General features: G+C 42.6%; 1 protein-coding gene across 2 annotated transcripts; it reads right to left on the bottom strand.

The window, feature by feature from the left end:
* Positions 1-268: 268 nt before the first annotated feature.
* On the bottom strand, positions 269-16,527 carry amfra (autocrine motility factor receptor a). Of its 2 annotated transcripts, none has more exons than XM_071416180.1 (13): positions 15,483-16,527; positions 11,276-11,368; positions 10,725-10,889; positions 10,335-10,487; positions 10,021-10,061; positions 9,235-9,367; positions 8,875-9,008; positions 8,561-8,671; positions 8,179-8,378; positions 5,799-5,905; positions 5,483-5,617; positions 5,052-5,242; positions 269-3,602 (listed from the first exon to the last, which is right to left on the bottom strand). In XM_071416180.1, the coding sequence occupies exons 1-13, from the start codon at positions 15,726-15,728 to the stop codon at positions 3,422-3,424; spliced, it is 1,890 nt and encodes a 629-aa protein (XP_071272281.1). In that variant the 5' UTR covers positions 15,729-16,527; the 3' UTR covers positions 269-3,421. The 2 variants fall into 2 exon arrangements, with proteins under 2 accessions (XP_071272281.1, XP_071272282.1); XM_071416181.1 differs by lacking the exon at positions 269-3,602 and adding an exon at positions 3,609-4,842.
* Between the last annotated feature and the right edge of the window lie 627 nt (positions 16,528-17,154).

The raw sequence follows: 17,154 nt of genomic DNA, 5'->3' as shown, positions 1-17,154 counted from the left end.
TGATTTAGTTACGTACGCACTTTTGCTAAAAAAATGTACAAACCATTCTGTAAACAGTTCCATCATCCAGTTGATAGTCCAATGGATACCGTGCCATCTATATATATCAAGGAATACTGTTTCAAGGTGCAAATGTGCAACCAAAACAAGAAAACAAACGTCATAGTATAGTCAAGGTCTACAAAGACCAAGCCTAATGTTTTGTGACACGTAAAAATCTGTCCATTTCAGGAGAGTTGTAACTACAAAACACAAGTCCCAAACTTCCCAGGTTTTCCAGAAAATTTTTATTCTGGGAATCCTTCAACCACGATTTCTGGAATTTTGCAACTCTACTAGGGAATACTAGGAAGAGAAGCCTCCGGCAGATCATGATGATCCAGATGCATGCATAGAGAGATTTTTTTTTTTAAAGGACAACACTGCATGAATTTACCGTAATAGAATATCACTACAAATACTTCTCGCAATGCAAAATAAAATGAGCAAGACGTAGATGTCTATGTACAGGTATGAAGGTGTTATGGCAGCGTTTCCTAAACTCATTCCTCGGTACCCCAAGGGGTGCAAGATTTGTTTTGCCGTACCACTATACAGCTTATTCAAAAGATTAAATCTTTATGATTAGTTGATTATTTGAATCAGCAGTGTAGTGCTAGGGTAAAAACCAAAATGGGCACCCCTTGGGGCCCCCCGAGGACCGAGTTTGGGAAACCCTGTGTTATGAAATCCTTACATACAGTGCCTTTGGAAAGTATTCAGACGCCTTGACATTTTAAAATGGATTAAATAAACAAATCCTCAGCAATCTACACACAATACCCCATAATGACGAAGCAGAAAACAGGTTTTTAGAAATGTTTGCAAATGTATAAATACATTTAAACAGAAATACCTTATTTACTTAAGTATTCAGACCCTTTGCTTTGAGACTCAAAATTGAGCTCAGGTGCATCCTGTTTCCATTGATCATACTTGAGATGTTTCTACAATTTGATTGGAGTCCACCTGTGGTAAATTCAATTGATTGGACATGATTTGGAAAGTCACACACCTGTCTATATAAGGACCTATAGTTGACAGTGCATGTCAGAGCAAAAACCAAGCCTTGAGGTCGAAATAATTATGTCGAGGCACAGATCTGGGGAAGGGTACCAAAACATTTCTGCAGCATTGAAGGTCCCCAAGAACACAGCGGCCTCGATCATTCTTAAATGGAAGAAGTTTGGAACTAACAAGACTGTTACCCGATGGTCACTCTGACAGAGTTCCTTTGTGGAGATGGGAGAACCTTCAAGAAGGACAACCATCTCTGCAACACTCCACCAATCAGGCCTTTATGGTAGAGCAGCCAGATGGAAGCCACTGCTCAGTAAAAGGCACATGACAGCTCGCTTAGAGTTTGTCAAAAGGCACCTAAAAGACTCTCAGACCATGAGAAACAAGATTCTCTGGTCTGATGAAACCAAGATTCAACTATTTGGCCTGAATGCCAAGCGTCACGTCTGGAGGGAACCTGGCAGCATGGTGGTGTCAGCATCATACTGTGGGGATATTTTTCAGCGGTAGGGACTGGGAAACTAGTCAGGATCGAGGCAAAATGAACAGATCAAGGTACAGAGAGATCCTTGATGAAAACCTGCTCCAGAGCGCTAAGGACCTCAGACTGGGGCGAAGGTTCACCTTCCAACAGGACCACGACCCATAAGCACACAGCCAAAACAATGCAGGAGTGACTTCGGGACAAGTCTCTGAATATCCTTGAGTGGCCCAGAAAGAGCCCGGATTTGAACATCTCTGGAGAGACCTGAAAATAGCTGTGCGGCAACACTTCCCATCCAACCTGGGAGAGCTTGAGAGGAATGGGAGAAACTCCCCAAATACAGGTGTGTTAAGCTTGTAGCGTCCTACCCAAGAAGACTCAAGGCTGTAATTGCTGCCAAAGGTGCTTCAACAAAGTACTTAGTAAAGTGTCTGGATACTTATGTAAAGGTGATATTTCTGTTTTTTATTTGGGGTATTGTGTATAAATTGATGAGGGGAAAAAAACAATTGAATCAATTATATAATAAGGCTGTAACCTAACAAAATGTGGAAAAAGTCAAAGGGTGTGAATACTTTCCGAAGGCACAGCTAAAGCCTTTACCCAAGGTTTTGAGGAATCATGAGGACAATCTAATGCTACCTATGCCATCTACACATGTACACAAATAAAGAATCAATTCATATTTCAACTCCTTATAATACAAATTAAAATGTGACTTTTAGCTATGAATCATAGTGGTACACTATCAATACACAAGGCAATGGAACTGAAGTTTTTCTTTGAAAAGTGAAGACTGTATGTGCGCCTATATATGTATTCAGGACAGAAAATAGATCTTTCCTACATCAAACTGTACTAGACTCTGCAGTATCCGAAAGTAGATGGAGACTGTCTGTTCAATGTTTCTTCATGGTAGAGATAAGAGCAGAAATGTGGACAATAGAGATTTCTGTCTAATAATGTATTGGCAGGCAGTCTCCCGTGTCAGTACTAACCAGGCCTGACCCTGAACAGGCGTGTTCTGGTTGTTATGGCCACAAGCTATTTTTTTTAAACCCAGTTTTCTCCCCGAATTAGGTCCCTTGGCATCTCTGCAACTCCTCAATGGACTCGAAAGAGGCAAAGGCCGAGTCATGAGTCCTCCAAAACATGACCCGCCTGGCTGGCTGCCTTCTTACCACACCGCCTGCTTGACCCGGATGTCAGCCGCACCAATGTGTTCAATTGACGACGGGATTCAGCATGCAGGTGCCCGGCCCTGTCACAAGGAGTTGCTAGAGCATGATGAGCCAAGGAAAGCCCCACCGGCCAAACCCTCCCCTACCCCAGACGGTGCTGGGCCAATTGTGCGCCCTCCTATGGGGCTCCCGGTCACGGTCCATTGTGACAAAGCCTGGGACCTCATGTTTAAAACACAGGGTGGGGAAAAAATTTAATCATGCACATTTCTCAGATTAATTTAACAGATAAACAGTCCATTCAGTAGTAGGTTACTTACTCCGGCTTCTAGATGGACTGTAGAGGGGCAGGTTTGGTGGTACAGTGAGACCTGTCGTAACCAGTATAAATCTTACTGGTTCCCAGTAGGGCTGTGACAATACCAGTATCACAAAAAGATGTCCATGACAAAAATGAAAACACGAAGCAGATCTAACTCTGATCCTTTAATAACCTGCTGTATGCAAGATATTGTTGCTACAGCTTGGAAAATAAATACATGTGACTCTGGATGACAACATAATTACGTTTGATTCCAACATTAGGGATGCTTTCCGAAACAAGTTAAATCCGCTTTGTGTTTTGTTTCCTTGCCATGATACTAATGAGTATGGCAATACTGGTATCATCCTGGCCCTAGTTCCCAGTCCAGCCTCTTCACTGGTACACGTGCATGCGGCGCTCAGCAGCTGCCGCTAACTTTCTGCGTCGCAGGGTCATACAGTCTAAAACTGAGCCTGCTGGGATGTCATCCTCAAGAGAGGGCAGACCTTCATCGTACTCATCATCATCGTTCATAGCAGCAGCATTTTCCTCTGGGCTCTTGCTCAGATATCTCCTGAGAGGGGCGCAGGAAGAGAGGAGCGCAGGAAGAGAGGAGCAGGTTTTAGTTTTTAAGACCTCTGCTGGGTTCTTAGGGTTACGGTTGAGCCAGGATGTGGACATGAAGCTAGGGTTAGGGTTGAACTGGGATGTGGACATGAAGCTAGGGTTAGGGTTGAGCCGGGACGTGGACATGAAGCTAGGGTTAGGGTTGAACTGGGATGTGGACATGAAGCTAGGGTTAGGTTTGAGGCTAGGGTTGAACATGAAGCTAGGGTTAGGGTTGAACTGGGATGTGGACATGAAGCTAGGGTTAGGGTTGAGGCTAGGGTTGAGCAGGGACGTGGACATGAAGCTAGGGTTAGGGTTGATGCTAGGGTTAGGGTTGTGGTTGAGGCTAGGGTTAAGGTTGAGCCAGGATGTGGCCATGAAGCTAGGGTGGTATTTAATATTGGCTTATAAAAAATAAAATAAAACTTTAGCTCAGCTTGATTTAGCTTGCCTGGTGCAATGGAACCAATAGAATAGTCCCAAAAGTGCAACTGCAGACTCTGCCCAGCTAACAAACTGTATTTGAAAGAAGACAAGTACTATTTAAAGCCAGGCATGTTAATGTCCTTAATGTCCTGGTGCCGGGGGACATGGCTATCGGTGAGCTAATGGGGTCAGTGCTGCTCAGAGCCTCATGAGCATGAGAAACACAATGAGCTGAATGGAATAGAACAGCATGAAAGGTGAAAAGCACAGGGTACGACCCCTTTAGCATACAGAACCAAATATTCTAACAAAAACACCAATAGACAAGTGGGCACAAACAGAGCATAGAAAAGGTAGTAAATAAGGGCCTCCCGGGTGGCGCAGTGGTCTAGGGCACTGCATCGCAGTGCTAGCTGCGCCACCAGAGACTCTGGGTTCGCGCCCAGGCTCTGTCGCAGCCGGCCGCGACCGGGAGGTCCGTGGGGCGACACACAATTGGCCTAGCGTCGTCCGGGTTAGGGAGGGTTTGGCCGGTAGGGATATCCTTGTCGCTCCAGCGACTCCTGTGGCGGGCCGGGCGCAGTGCGCGCTAACCAAGGGGGCCAGGTGCACGGTGTTTCCTCCGACACATTGGTGCGGCTGGCTTCCGGGTTGGAGGCGCACTGTGTTAAGAAGCAGTGCGGCTTGGTTGGGTTGTGCTTCGGAGGACGCGTGGCTTTCGACCTTCGTCTCTCCCGAGCCCGTACGGGAGTTGTAGCGATGAGACAAGATAGTAATTACTAGCGATTGGATACCACAAAAATTGGGGAGAAAAGGGGATACAATAAAAAAAAAAAAAAAAAATGTAAATATGATAAAATAGACAATTTGCATCATTCGCAACATCCATAATAGATTAATTTAAAATCCAGGCTAGCAGGTTAGGAACTGGAAGTGTTCCATTGAAGTCAGTGCTTTCTTTTTAACTTTAAATAAGCAGATCCAATACCTCTGTGCTCGTAGCAGTAGCTCATCTTTCCTCTGTAGCAGTATCTTCTGTCTCTCCTCGGCTGACTTGGAGAAGCGGCTGCCTCGGACCTCAAAGTCCTCCACCTCGGGGGTCACGAACTCTGAACTCCCGCTGGCCCCACCCACATCTTGTGGGGAGGGGTTGACCTGGGAGGCGGAGTGATCCACAGGCTGGAGAGGGAGACAGCAGACATTTTAAGCAGACCTGGAAGTCAGCTCTAAACTTACTGTGGAAGTCAAGTGTCCCACGAAGGCTTTTCTCAAGTCATTTTGGGTATCGGCTCTTGGGATAAATTGACCCTGAACTCTATTTTAGCCCTTCCTTATGTTAATGTCACATCCAAGGAGACCACATAAGCACCCCCACAACCAGCGTGTGGAGTTCCCTGTAGCAGTGTGGGACTGACTGACCTGTATGGGGAAAGGAACCACGATGCGTCCGTCCAGGATGTTGTCAGTGGTGACCTCTACAGAGCGGGTCAGCTGCAGATCCTGCAGCACAAGATGGTAGGGAACCTCCGGAAACATCTCCCCGATCTGATGGGCCTAAAGATAGCGAGAAAGGAGATGTATCATTATTTCAAACATCTAATGTAGCCTCCTTTCTTTACCTCCTTATCTTCATTGTTACTGACATGAGAGAATAGCACAGGTGAAAGTTAACAAGAATAGAATGAGACACTGGTAAAAAAAATTATAATAATCGATGGACCCCACAAACACTGACCATGGCATTGAGCTGGGAGTTGTTGGCCTGTTGTACGATGCCCAGGATGTTGGTTGTGTGCATCACTTCCACAGAGAAACTGGGCAGCCAGCTGGCAATGCGAGAACCTAGTAGGGGTGAAATACATGCACGGTCAAGCTCATTAGATATTCATGGAGAGGTTTCCTCTCTAATCTGTATATGGATTTAGAGTGGTGAGAGAAAAGCCTGAATAAATCGCCAACTGTGTCAGAGTAACCACTGAGAGGATGTCTATCTGCATATTTTATGGGTGTTACTCTTGGCCCTAAAGATACTGAGGCCTGATCCAGAAAACAACAAAACTAGTAGGGACTACAGATGTAATTTAGTTTCATAGCCAACACTGACACATTTACATTGATGAGTAAAGCATTTGACAGGGTTAACTACTGTAATCAAAAATATCCTGTCAATGGGGGTGAGGCCTGAAATAGTCCCATGGGTTTGGGACTTTCTCTCTGGACAGGAGACAACAGGTCATTATGGTGCCCCATCTGAATGGGAGTCCCTCATGTGGGGTGGCCCAGGGAACCCTCCTTGGCCTGGTCCTTTTCCTTGCCCTCATCAATGACGCTGAACATGAAGCTGCCAACCCTGTGTGGAAATATATATTTTTGAGATATGTGGTAGTAGATTAGTGGCCTGAGGGAACACACTTAATGTATTGTGTAAAGTGTTATGAAATGTAATGTAATATTTGAAGTTGTATATAACGGCCTTGTATATAACGGTATATAACGGCCTTAGACCCCAGGAAGAGTAGCTGCTGCCTTGGCAGGAACTAATGGGGATCCTTAATAAATACAAATACAAAGCTGCCACCCACACCATATAGTATTGTTGTCTGTATACAAAACATTAAGAACACCTGCTCTTTCCATGACATAGACTGACCAATGGCTGCAACATTGAGAGCATCCCGACTAGCTGCATCACCGTCTGGTTTGGCAACTGCTCGGCATCTGACCGCAAGACGCTACAGAGGGTAATGTGTATGGCCAATTACATCACTGGGGCCGAGATCCCTGCCACCCAGGACCTCTATACCAGGTGGTGTCAGAGGAAGGCCCTAAAAACTGTCAAAGACTCCAGCCACCCAAGTCGTAGACGGTTCTCTCTGTTACCGCACGGCAAGCAGTACCGGACACACACAACTAATCTCTGTTATTATCTATGCCTAGTCACTTTACCCCAACCTACATGTACATATTACCTCTACCTCGTACCCCCGCATATTGACTCGGTACCCCTTGTATATAGCCTAGTTATTGCTATTTTATTGTGTGTTACTATTTTTCCTTTAGTTTATTTTGATGTTTTTTTATTTATTTTTTTATCTGCATTGTTGGTTAAGGGCTTGTAAAGTAAGCATTTCACGGTAAGGTCTACTACACCTGTTGTATTTGGCGCATGTGACAAATAAAATTTGATGTGACTTGTTAAATCCACTTCAATCAGTGTAGATGAAGGGGAGGAGACAGGTTAAAGAAGGAGTTTTAAGCCTTGAGACAATTGAGAGATGATGGTGTATGTGTGCCATTCAGAGAGTGAATGGGCAAGACAAAATATTTAAGTGTTTTTGAACGGGGTATGGTAGTAGGTGGCAGGCACCCTGGTTTGTGACAAGAACTGCAACACTGCCGGGTTTTCACACTTAACAGTTTCCTGTGTATCAAGAATGGTCCACCATCCAAATGACATCCAGCCAACTTGACACAACTGTGGGAAGCATTGGAGTCAACATGGACCAGCATCCCTGTGCAACGCTTTCGACACCTTGTAGAGTCCACGCCCTGACGAATTAAGGCTGTTCTGAGGGCAAAGGTGGGGTGCAACTCAATATTAGGAATGCGCTCTTAATGTTTTGTACACTCAGAGTATATTGCATATTTTAACATTGTATTATATTAAGTGTTTCACTGGTTTAGGATTTTATTCATGATATGAATGTAAATTGGTGTACAATTCAGTCTGACTGCGAGAAACCAATAAAACCTACTACTTATTTACATACTTTTAAAGCGCCAAACATGTACGCAAAGCAATGTTCTAGAATATTGGACCATTGGCTTTGATACTTTTCGAATTCTCAGCACGGCTCAAGCAATTTCTCCAACTGTCAACACACTCAAATGAATATAGAAGACACATACCGGAGATACGTTGGTTGGGAATTTAGTGCGTCCCCTGCAGACGGTGGTCTCAGAAACGCATAGCTATGTCACAATGGGATGCGGGACTATGATTTACCCTTAAGCCTAAATGTTGATTAATGTGTCCTGTCCCTGTGAAACAAATTGGTTCTGATTCTGAGTGCTAGTAAAAAAGTGAGTATACTGGGTGAGTGTTGGGGCCTCACCGTCAAAGTGGAAGAAGTGGTTGTGCTGGTTAAGGTGTGGCCTTGCCTCTGGCCCGGGGCCTCCAGGGCCCATGTTGTCTTCCAGCATGGGCTCCCTCTGCCTCTCCTCTCTCTCTCCTCCAGCCCCCTCGCTGATGTTCAGAGACATACGGCACGTGGGACACGACGTGTCCTGCTCCAACCAGGAACGCAGGCAAGAGCTGGGCACACAAAAACACACTGTTAATAGTGACCATAATAATACTTTGATTTTATGTAGCACTAGGCACATAATGTTAAATCATGATAATGGACTGGAGTTATGTGTAGCAGAATAGATAGTTGTTGTGGTTGCTGAAATGCGCACTGCATGGGGGTTAAGCGTTTTTGCATATCTGCTCACTTGTGGAAGAGATGTCCACAGGGCAGCTTGCGTGCTGTCATCATGGAGTCCCAGCAGATAGCACAGTCATCATTGTTCGCTACCAGCTCATCAGAGGTGGCCACAGCAAACCTGCAATCAACAATATACTTAGAAGAACAATACTTTGTCCATTTTCTTTTCAGATCATGGAAATTTATCTTTTGCTTTCAACCTTTTGCCTTCAAATATGCCTCAGAGCATAGATGGATACAGCTATAACACAATGTAATGTAAATAAATACAGGTACTGTTCAGTATGTCGAAAGAAAAAGCTAGCTGACTGAGCAACAAACCTGGCCTCCATGTTGTTGATGACACGGAGGTAGTTCTTGTGGCGACGGATTCTCTTCTGCACCTCATGGAACAGGTAACGCAGCTGCATGAAGATCACCAGGCTGGCCATAGAGAGCCAGATGTTACCAAACAGCTGAGAGGAGAAGGGGAGAAGAGGGAGAGAAAGAGGAGAAAAGAGCAGAGGAGAGGATAAGAGAAAGAGTTGGTAGAAAGAAGACATTCTGGTTACAGCATGATGGGACCTATAGATAAATGGACAGTAGTAACAACCCTAGTAACAAGTCAAATAGGGACATGCCACTCTTGTGCAGTTGTTTTGTGTGAAAGTGAGTGGATGTGAGGATGGGTGTTGAACTCACCAGCATGTGGATGTGGTGCATAAGGTCGAGCCCCAGCAGAGCCAGCTCCATCACAAAGTCAGTGTAGTAAACGTAGGATCCTTTACTCTCCCAGGTGCCTTCATGGTTCAAGTCCCACAGGTGGATAGAGTACCTAGAGGGAGCAGGAACAGGTATTCAGTGCGTGCGTGCGGCCTTTTCAGATTGTTACAGGCTTTGGTTTTCCCATTTATATTTTGAGGTTGAACGTTAGCACATGGGGCGCACAGACTGGTGTCACAACACCTGTGCTGGTTTGTCATCTTGTTAGTGGGAAGGTGTTTCACCTGTGCTGGCCCAGGTGATTTTTAAGAGTGGCTGGCCCAGTGCTCCAGTTGTCTAGAGAGATGTGGAAGGTCAACTCCCTATTAGATTTCTAGACAAACAATCCTTTATCTGATCTTCCCCCTTTTTGTTTTGCTCCAACATTTTGGTTTGCTTCCTGTCTGAGTTTGGTGTGGGTTTTTCTTTTATTTGTCTCTTAGTGGGCACATTTAGTGGGTGCTCATGGTGGGTGTCTTTTAGGTTCCAGTTGTTGTTGCTATGCAACTTTCAGTTGACATCCCCAAGAGTATCTTTCAGAACCCCTCCTAAAACCCCACCTGTTTCATTTTGTTTGATGTCAGTGACTCTTTGTTAGTTCCCCCTTCTGTTTGAGTGCCATGTTTGGTTTTCTTGCTGGGGAACGTTAACAAGATGTACAACCAGTTGGTAATGAGTTTATACAAGATATACAATATTTTGGCAATTGCCTGCACAATCACTTACCGGATAATGACATGTCCAGTTCTAACGAACACCAGCATACACTGAAAGGAAACAATGGTCTGGTTAGATAATGGGGAGCATCATCAGATAAGACCATGATGTATACATTAAAAACACGCAGATAAGCACTACATCGCAAATGTTTATCCATATAGAATAGAGAAACAAAGGCAAGAGGACCCAATAGACTTTTTAAATGTTGCCTCCATCTCAAAATGCATTGGAGAAACATTCCTCTCCTGAGGCGAGGAGACACGATGAATCAAGGAAAAACAGTTGAGATCAACCTGGGGAGCGGGCTCCAGGCATCCTACCTCAGCGGCCATGAAGGCGACGGTGTGTACGCCATGGGGATTTCCCAGGAGACCACAGAGCAGTGCCAGGCCACAGCAGGTCAGCAGCATACCCACCAGCATGGTCAGAACCCTCACATGGCTGCCCATAGGAGTGGTGGGTGAGAATGACAGCTGTAACAACACACACAAGACTCAATGATAAAGTACGATACTGCCGTGGATGATAATAGAATATCATAACATTAAAAACCCTATTCATGAACCGGGAAAATTAGAGTTTGTTTTACAAAACAAAGACACTATTGATTAGCCTTACAGATATTGGCTAAATACAAATGATAAAACAATATTGTGACTTATCATTTGCCAGAAAAGGATAACTCCTATATAGGACTATTGGAAACGAACATATTCAAAGCGGTCCTTGCAGAGCTGGACCATGAGGTGCATGAAGACGAGGACAGCGAACCACAGACACCACATCACCACCTCCTCCACCGTCTGAACGTTGAGCACCCCGAAGATGAAGATAAACTTGTAGAAGATGAAGTTCCAAAACTTGTCCTTCAGGTGCTGTATAGACAGAGAAAGCAGCCAGGGCAGATAGGGCATTAAAACATTTGATTTAGTCGCAAAAGCTTTCTTGTTTTGAGGAAGGATTGTTGACATATATTTTACAGTTGTATCCAAAAGCATAATTTATCAAAGATTGGCATATTTATTACATTTTGGCCGTATCCAGGCCTCTCGTCTGGGATCCGTGAGGAATCACTCATTGCCTAAATTGGCTAGGATTTAATTCAGCTGCATAATAAAATGTTTATGATAGTGGCCTCGATCTTAGCATGCATATTACACGGGACCTGGCAGTTTGCAGTAAGGGTTTCAAGGAAAAACATTAGGCTACCTGGTTAATGAATGACATTACCTAGAAAAACACAAAACACATTCCTACTTACCTGTTTTTCACTGACACGGAGCGGCCCAAAGACAATGCACTGGATCACCTTTGCAATCAACATCAGGACACAGCAGGCTGTATTCACCATCACCTGATCAACATGACATATTGAATTGAAAGTTGAATCAGCCATCAAATGAAACAGCAAATTGACACTATCCCAAATCTATTATTTCAATATCAAGGTAAAAGTTTGTCCCAGGTTACGAAAGTCTCAATTGAAATATCAGCACAATATCTAGCGAACTAATCTCCACGGTACAGGAAGTTTCTGATGAACTTCACCAACAGCGTGGAGCCAAGACCAGGCTTTCTGGAATATACTGTACAAAGTCAAAAGTTTGGACACACCTACTCATTCAAGGGTTTTTCTTTATGTTTTACTATTTTCTACATTGTAGAATAATAGTGAAGACATCAAAACTATGAAATAACACATATGGAATCATGTAGTAACCAAAAACAAAAGTGTTAAAAACTAAATATATTTTATATTTGAGATTCAAAGTAGCCACCGTTTACCTTGATGACAGCTTTGTACACTCTTGCCATTCTCTCAACCAGCTTCATTAGGTAGTCAACTTGAATGCATTTCAATTAAAAAGGTGTGCATTGTTAAAGATAATTTGTGGAATTTCTTTCCTTCTTAATGTATTTGAGCCAATCAGTTGTGTTGTGACAAGGTAGGGTTGGTATACAGAAGAAAGTAGAGGTCGACAGATTATGATTTTTCAACGCCGATACCGATACCAACTATTGGAGGAGCAAAAAAAGCCGATACCGATTAATCGGCCGATTTTATTTATTTATTTGTAATAATGACAATTACAACAATACTGAATGAACACTTATTTTAACTTAATATAATACATCAATAAAATCAATTTAGCCTCAAATAAATAATGAAACATGTTCAATTTGGTTTAAATAATGCAAAAACAAAGTGTTGGAGAAGAAAGTAAAAGTGCAATATGTGCCATGTAAGAAAGCTAAAGTTAAAGTTCCTTGCTCAGAACATGAGAACATATGAAAGCTGGTGGTTCCTTTTAACATGAGTCTTCAATATTCCCAGGTAAGAAGTTTTAGGTTGTAGTTATTATAGGAATTATAGGACTATTTCTCTCTATACGATTTGTATTTCATATACCTTTGACTATTGGATGTTCTTATAGACACTTTAGTATTGCCAGTGTAACAGTATAACTTCCATCCCTCTCCTCACCGCTACCGGAGCTCGAACCAGGAACACGTCGACAACAGCCACCCACGAAGCAGCGTTACCCATGCAGAGCAAGGGGAACAACTCCAAGTCACAGAGCGAGTGACGTTTGAAACGCTATTAGCGCTCACCCCGCTAACTAGCTAGCCATTTCACATCGGTTACACCAGCCTAATCTCGGGAGTTGATAGGCTTGAAGTCATAAACAGCAGAGCTGCTGGCTAAACGCACGAAAGTGCTGTTTGAATGAATGCTTTCGAGCATGCTGGTGCCTACCATCGCTCAGTCAGACTGCTCTATCAAATCATAGACTTAATTATAACATATTAACACACAGAAATACGAGCCTTAGGTCATTAATATGGTCGAATCCGGAAACTATAATTTCGAAAACAAAACGTTTATTCTTTCAGTGAAATACGGAACCGTTCCGTATTTTATCTAACGGATGGCATGCCTAGTCTAAATATTGCTGTTACATTGCACAATTTTCAATGTTATGTCATAATTACTACAATTCTGGCAAATTAGTTTGCAGAGCCAGGCAGCCCAAACTGTTGCATATACCCTGACGCTGCGTGCAATGAACGCAAGAGAAGTGACACAAAATCACCTGGTTAATATTGCCTGCTAACCTGGATTTATTTTAGCTAAATATGCAGGTTTAAAAATATATACTTCTGTGTATTGATTTTAAGAAAGGCATGGATGTTTATGGTTAGGTACACGTTGGAGCAACGACAGTCCTTTTTCGCGAATGCGCACCGCATCGATTTATATGCAACGCAGGACACGCTAGATAAACTAGTAATATCATCAACCATGTGTAGTTATAACTAGTGATTATGATTGATTGATTGTTTTTTATAAGATAAGCTTAATGCTAGCTAGCAACTTACCTTGGCTTCTTACTGCATTCGCGTAACAGACAGGCTCCTCGTGAGGCAGGTGGTTAGAGCGTTGGACTAGTTAACCGTAAGGTTGCAAGACTGAATCCCTGAGCTGACAAGGTAAAAATCTGTCGTTCTGCCCCTGAACAAGGCAGTTAACCCACCGTTCCTAGGTCGTCATTGAAAATAGGAATGTGTTCTTAACTGACTTGCCTAGTAAAATAAAGTTGTTAAAAATAAATTACAAAAATATTTATAAACGGCAATATCGGCGTCCAAAAATACAGATTTCCGATTGTTATGAAAAGTTGAAATCGACCCTAATTAATCGGCCATTCCGATTAATCGGTCGACCTCTAGAAGATATCCCTACCAAGTCCATATTTTGGCAAGAACAGCTCAAATAAGCAAAGAGAAACGACTGTCCATCATTACTTTAAGACATGAAGGTCAGTCAATCCGGAAAATTTCAAGAACTTTGAACGTTTCTTCAAGTGCAGTCACAAAAACCATCAAGGGCTATAATGAAACTGGCTCTCATGAGAACCGCCACAGGAAAGGAAGATCCAGAGTTACTTCTGCTGCAAAGGAAAAGTTCATTACAGTTACCAGCCTCAGAAATCGGCAAATAACTGCACCTCAGAATGCAGCCCAAATAAATGCTTCAGAGTTCAAGTAACAGACATAAACTGTTCAGAGGAGACTGCGTGAATCAGTCCATCATGGTCGATTTCCTGGAAAGAAACCACTACTAAAGGACACCAATAAGAAGAAACTTGCTTGGGCCAAGAAACATGAGCAATGGACATTAGACCGGTGGAAATCTGTCCTTTGGTCTGATGAGTACAAATTTGAGATTTTTGGTTCCAACCGCCGTGTCTTTGTGAGACGCAGAGTACGTGAACGGATGATCTCCACATGTGTGGTTCCCACCGTGAAGCAAGGAGGAGGTGTGATGGTCTGTGTCTGATTTCAAATTCAAGGCACACTTAACCAGCATAGCTACCACAGCGATACGCCATCCCATCTGGTTTGCGCTTAGTGGGAATATGATTTGTTTTTCAACAGAACAATGACCCAAAACACAACTCCTGGATGTGTAAAGGCTATTTGACCAAGGAGAGTGATGGAGTGCTGCATCAGATGACCTGGCCTCCAAAATCACCCAACCTCAAGCCAATTGAAATGGTTTGGGATGAGTTGGACCACAGAGTGAAGGAAAAGCAGCCAACAAGTGCTCAGCATATGTGGGAACTCATTCAAGACAGTTTGAAAAGCATTCCAGGTGTCTCTACCTCATGAAGCTGGTTTCAGAGAATGCCAAGAATGTACAAAGCTGTCACCAAGGCAAAGGGTGGCTACATTGACGAATCTCAAATATATTTTGATTTGTTTAACACTTTTTTGGTTACTACATGATTCCATGGTGTGGTATTTCATAGTTTTGATGTTTTAATTATTATTCTACAATGTAGAAAATAGTAAAAATAAAGAAAAACCCTTAAATAAGTAGGTGTGTCCAAACGTTTGACTGGTACTGTAGCTCGGACTATATCGATTCACCCAAGGTTAATACTTCAAAAATATTAAACACCCACCATGTACCTATGTTTGTCCTCTGTAGATGTGTGCCTTTGTTTACTGAAATCTATACTTTTTCAATAAACATTAATCAAATACCACCACTGACTATTTCATTGTTGAGATTCAATGGGCACATGCGCATTTACACTGAGTTGCCATCTTAGAGCAACACCAATGAGCAAACAGTCGGTAGTTGTATTTGATTAACCCGGTATTGAAAAAGTATGGATTTCAGCAAACAAAGAAAGGCACGCAACTACAGAGGACAAACATAGGTACATGTTGGCCGTTTCATAATTAATATTTTTTGAAGTATTGACCTCAGGCAAATCGATGTAGTCGGAGCTAGATTCCGCAAAGCCTGTCCTCAGCTCCACGCCGTTGGTAAAGTATATCATTAAACATCCTTTACCATGGAGTGGAGTTTAGTCCGCTACACAATATTCAGATAATTCAGTACAATTCAAAGCATGACTATCAACAAACCACAGGAGCAGAGTTCATGAACTTACCCAAACAAAAACAGTGTCTGAGACCAGGTACAACCGGACAGTGGCTGCCACATCGCTAAGGCTGGTGATTGGGTCCTCATCATCATCACTTTCTACAGGAGTACTGCTCTGTGTCTGTGTGTACTCTACTGGCTCTGGGACAGTACAGTAGCCACTCAATATTGACCCAGCGAGAAATACAGCACTCAGAGCTGTGTATGTCTGCAAACTGGGCCATGGAAATCTCTCCAAAAACAGCAAAGGCATATTGACTGGTGCAAGGTTTGCCACTTTGGAAAGTTCAAATAAATACGTATTGAGTGAACACCAACTATTTCGAGAGATTTTTTATCAACTACTGATTTAAAGCTGAAATGTCACTTTTTGGAAGACCCCACCAAATACACATAGAAATTTAGGTAATAGATATGTAATTCTCATTGAAAGCAAGTCCAAGCGGTAGATATGTTGTGTGCGCTATATCTTTCCTTCCCGTTTTACATTTTCTATTTTACTTTCAGTTCAGACACCAGCTTCAAACAGATGAAAATACTATATTTTTGGTTATTGAAAATATATTTATCGACTGTTTATATGGTACACTGATTCTGTTTTATCACAAACTGAAATTAGGCGAACTATTAGAATTTTAGCAAGCAAGCAGGAAATGGCGCAGCGATTTATGCCTAGTGCACATTTAATTTAGAGTTACTTAGAAAACGTTAACTTCATTATTTGTAGCTAAAACCGTGGTAACGTTTGATATGTATCCTCCTTGGCTAGCTAGCTAGGTATATGGACGACTGGTAAATCAACAACAGTTTAGCTGGCTAACGTTAGCTAGCTAGTAACCAGGATTAAAAACTGTGATATGACATTTCGTCCACGCTGATAACTATGTACGATGTCGCCAAATACCAACTGTATATCGGCGTCTCTCTGAAAAAAACGTCAAAGCCTTAACTGTGTCGACCCTCCTATTGCATGTTGCTGTAGCAATATCTCAGTTTCCACTTTATTGCGTCTATTTCGGTGTACTTCCGGTTTTGGAGCATCTGGATTCCTCTCTGGATTGGCTGGATTAGGGAGCGCTCTAGTTACATAAAAAATATCAGAATTTGTCTGCCTGTGTGAACGCAGCCATGTTGTCTCAGCAAGGGACCTCATTCAGAGTAAGGCATCATACCTACAGTGCCTTCAGAAAGTATTCATACACCTTTACTTATTCCACATTTTGTTATGTTACAGCCTGAATTCAAAATGTATTAAATATATGTTCTTCTCACCCATCTACATACAATACGCCTATAATGACAAAGTGAAAACATGTTTTTAGAAATTTTAACACATTTATTGAAAATTAAATACAGAAATATCATATTTACATAAGTTTTCACACCCCTGAGTCAATACATGTTAGAATCACCTTTGGCAGCGATTACAGCTGTGAGTCTTTCTGGGTACGTCACTAAGAGCTTTGCACACATGAATTGTACAATATTTTCACATTATTGTTTAAAAAAATGTTCAAGCTCTGTCAAATTGGTTGTTGATCATTGCTAGACAGCCATTTTCAAGTCTTGCCATAGATTTTCAAGCAGATTTGAGTCAAAACTGTAACAAGGCCACTCAGGAACCTTCAACGTCATCTTGGTAAGCAGCAGTATAGTTGGCCTTGTGTTTTAGGTTATTG

The sequence above is a fragment of the Salvelinus alpinus genome, chromosome 9 (genome assembly GCF_045679555.1).
Source record: "Salvelinus alpinus chromosome 9, SLU_Salpinus.1, whole genome shotgun sequence".
In the NCBI taxonomy this organism is placed as follows: domain Eukaryota; kingdom Metazoa; phylum Chordata; class Actinopteri; order Salmoniformes; family Salmonidae; genus Salvelinus; species Salvelinus alpinus.
The sequence above is the reverse complement of the archived record's forward strand: the minus strand, read 5'-3'. Positions and strand labels throughout refer to the sequence as shown.

Excerpts from the sequence above, each read along its gene's own strand:
- amfra (XM_071416180.1), bottom strand. The coding sequence starts at position 15,728 with ATGCCTTTGCTGTTTTTGGAGAGATTTCCATGGCCCAGTTTGCAGACA. Across the intron at positions 10,890-11,275 it reads TCCGTGTCAGTGAAAAACAG|CACCTGAAGGACAAGTTTTG; the intron begins GTAAGTAGGAAT and ends CTGTCTATACAG. Across the intron at positions 10,062-10,334 it reads TCGCCTTCATGGCCGCTGAG|TGTATGCTGGTGTTCGTTAG; the intron begins GTAGGATGCCTG and ends GTTTCCTTTCAG.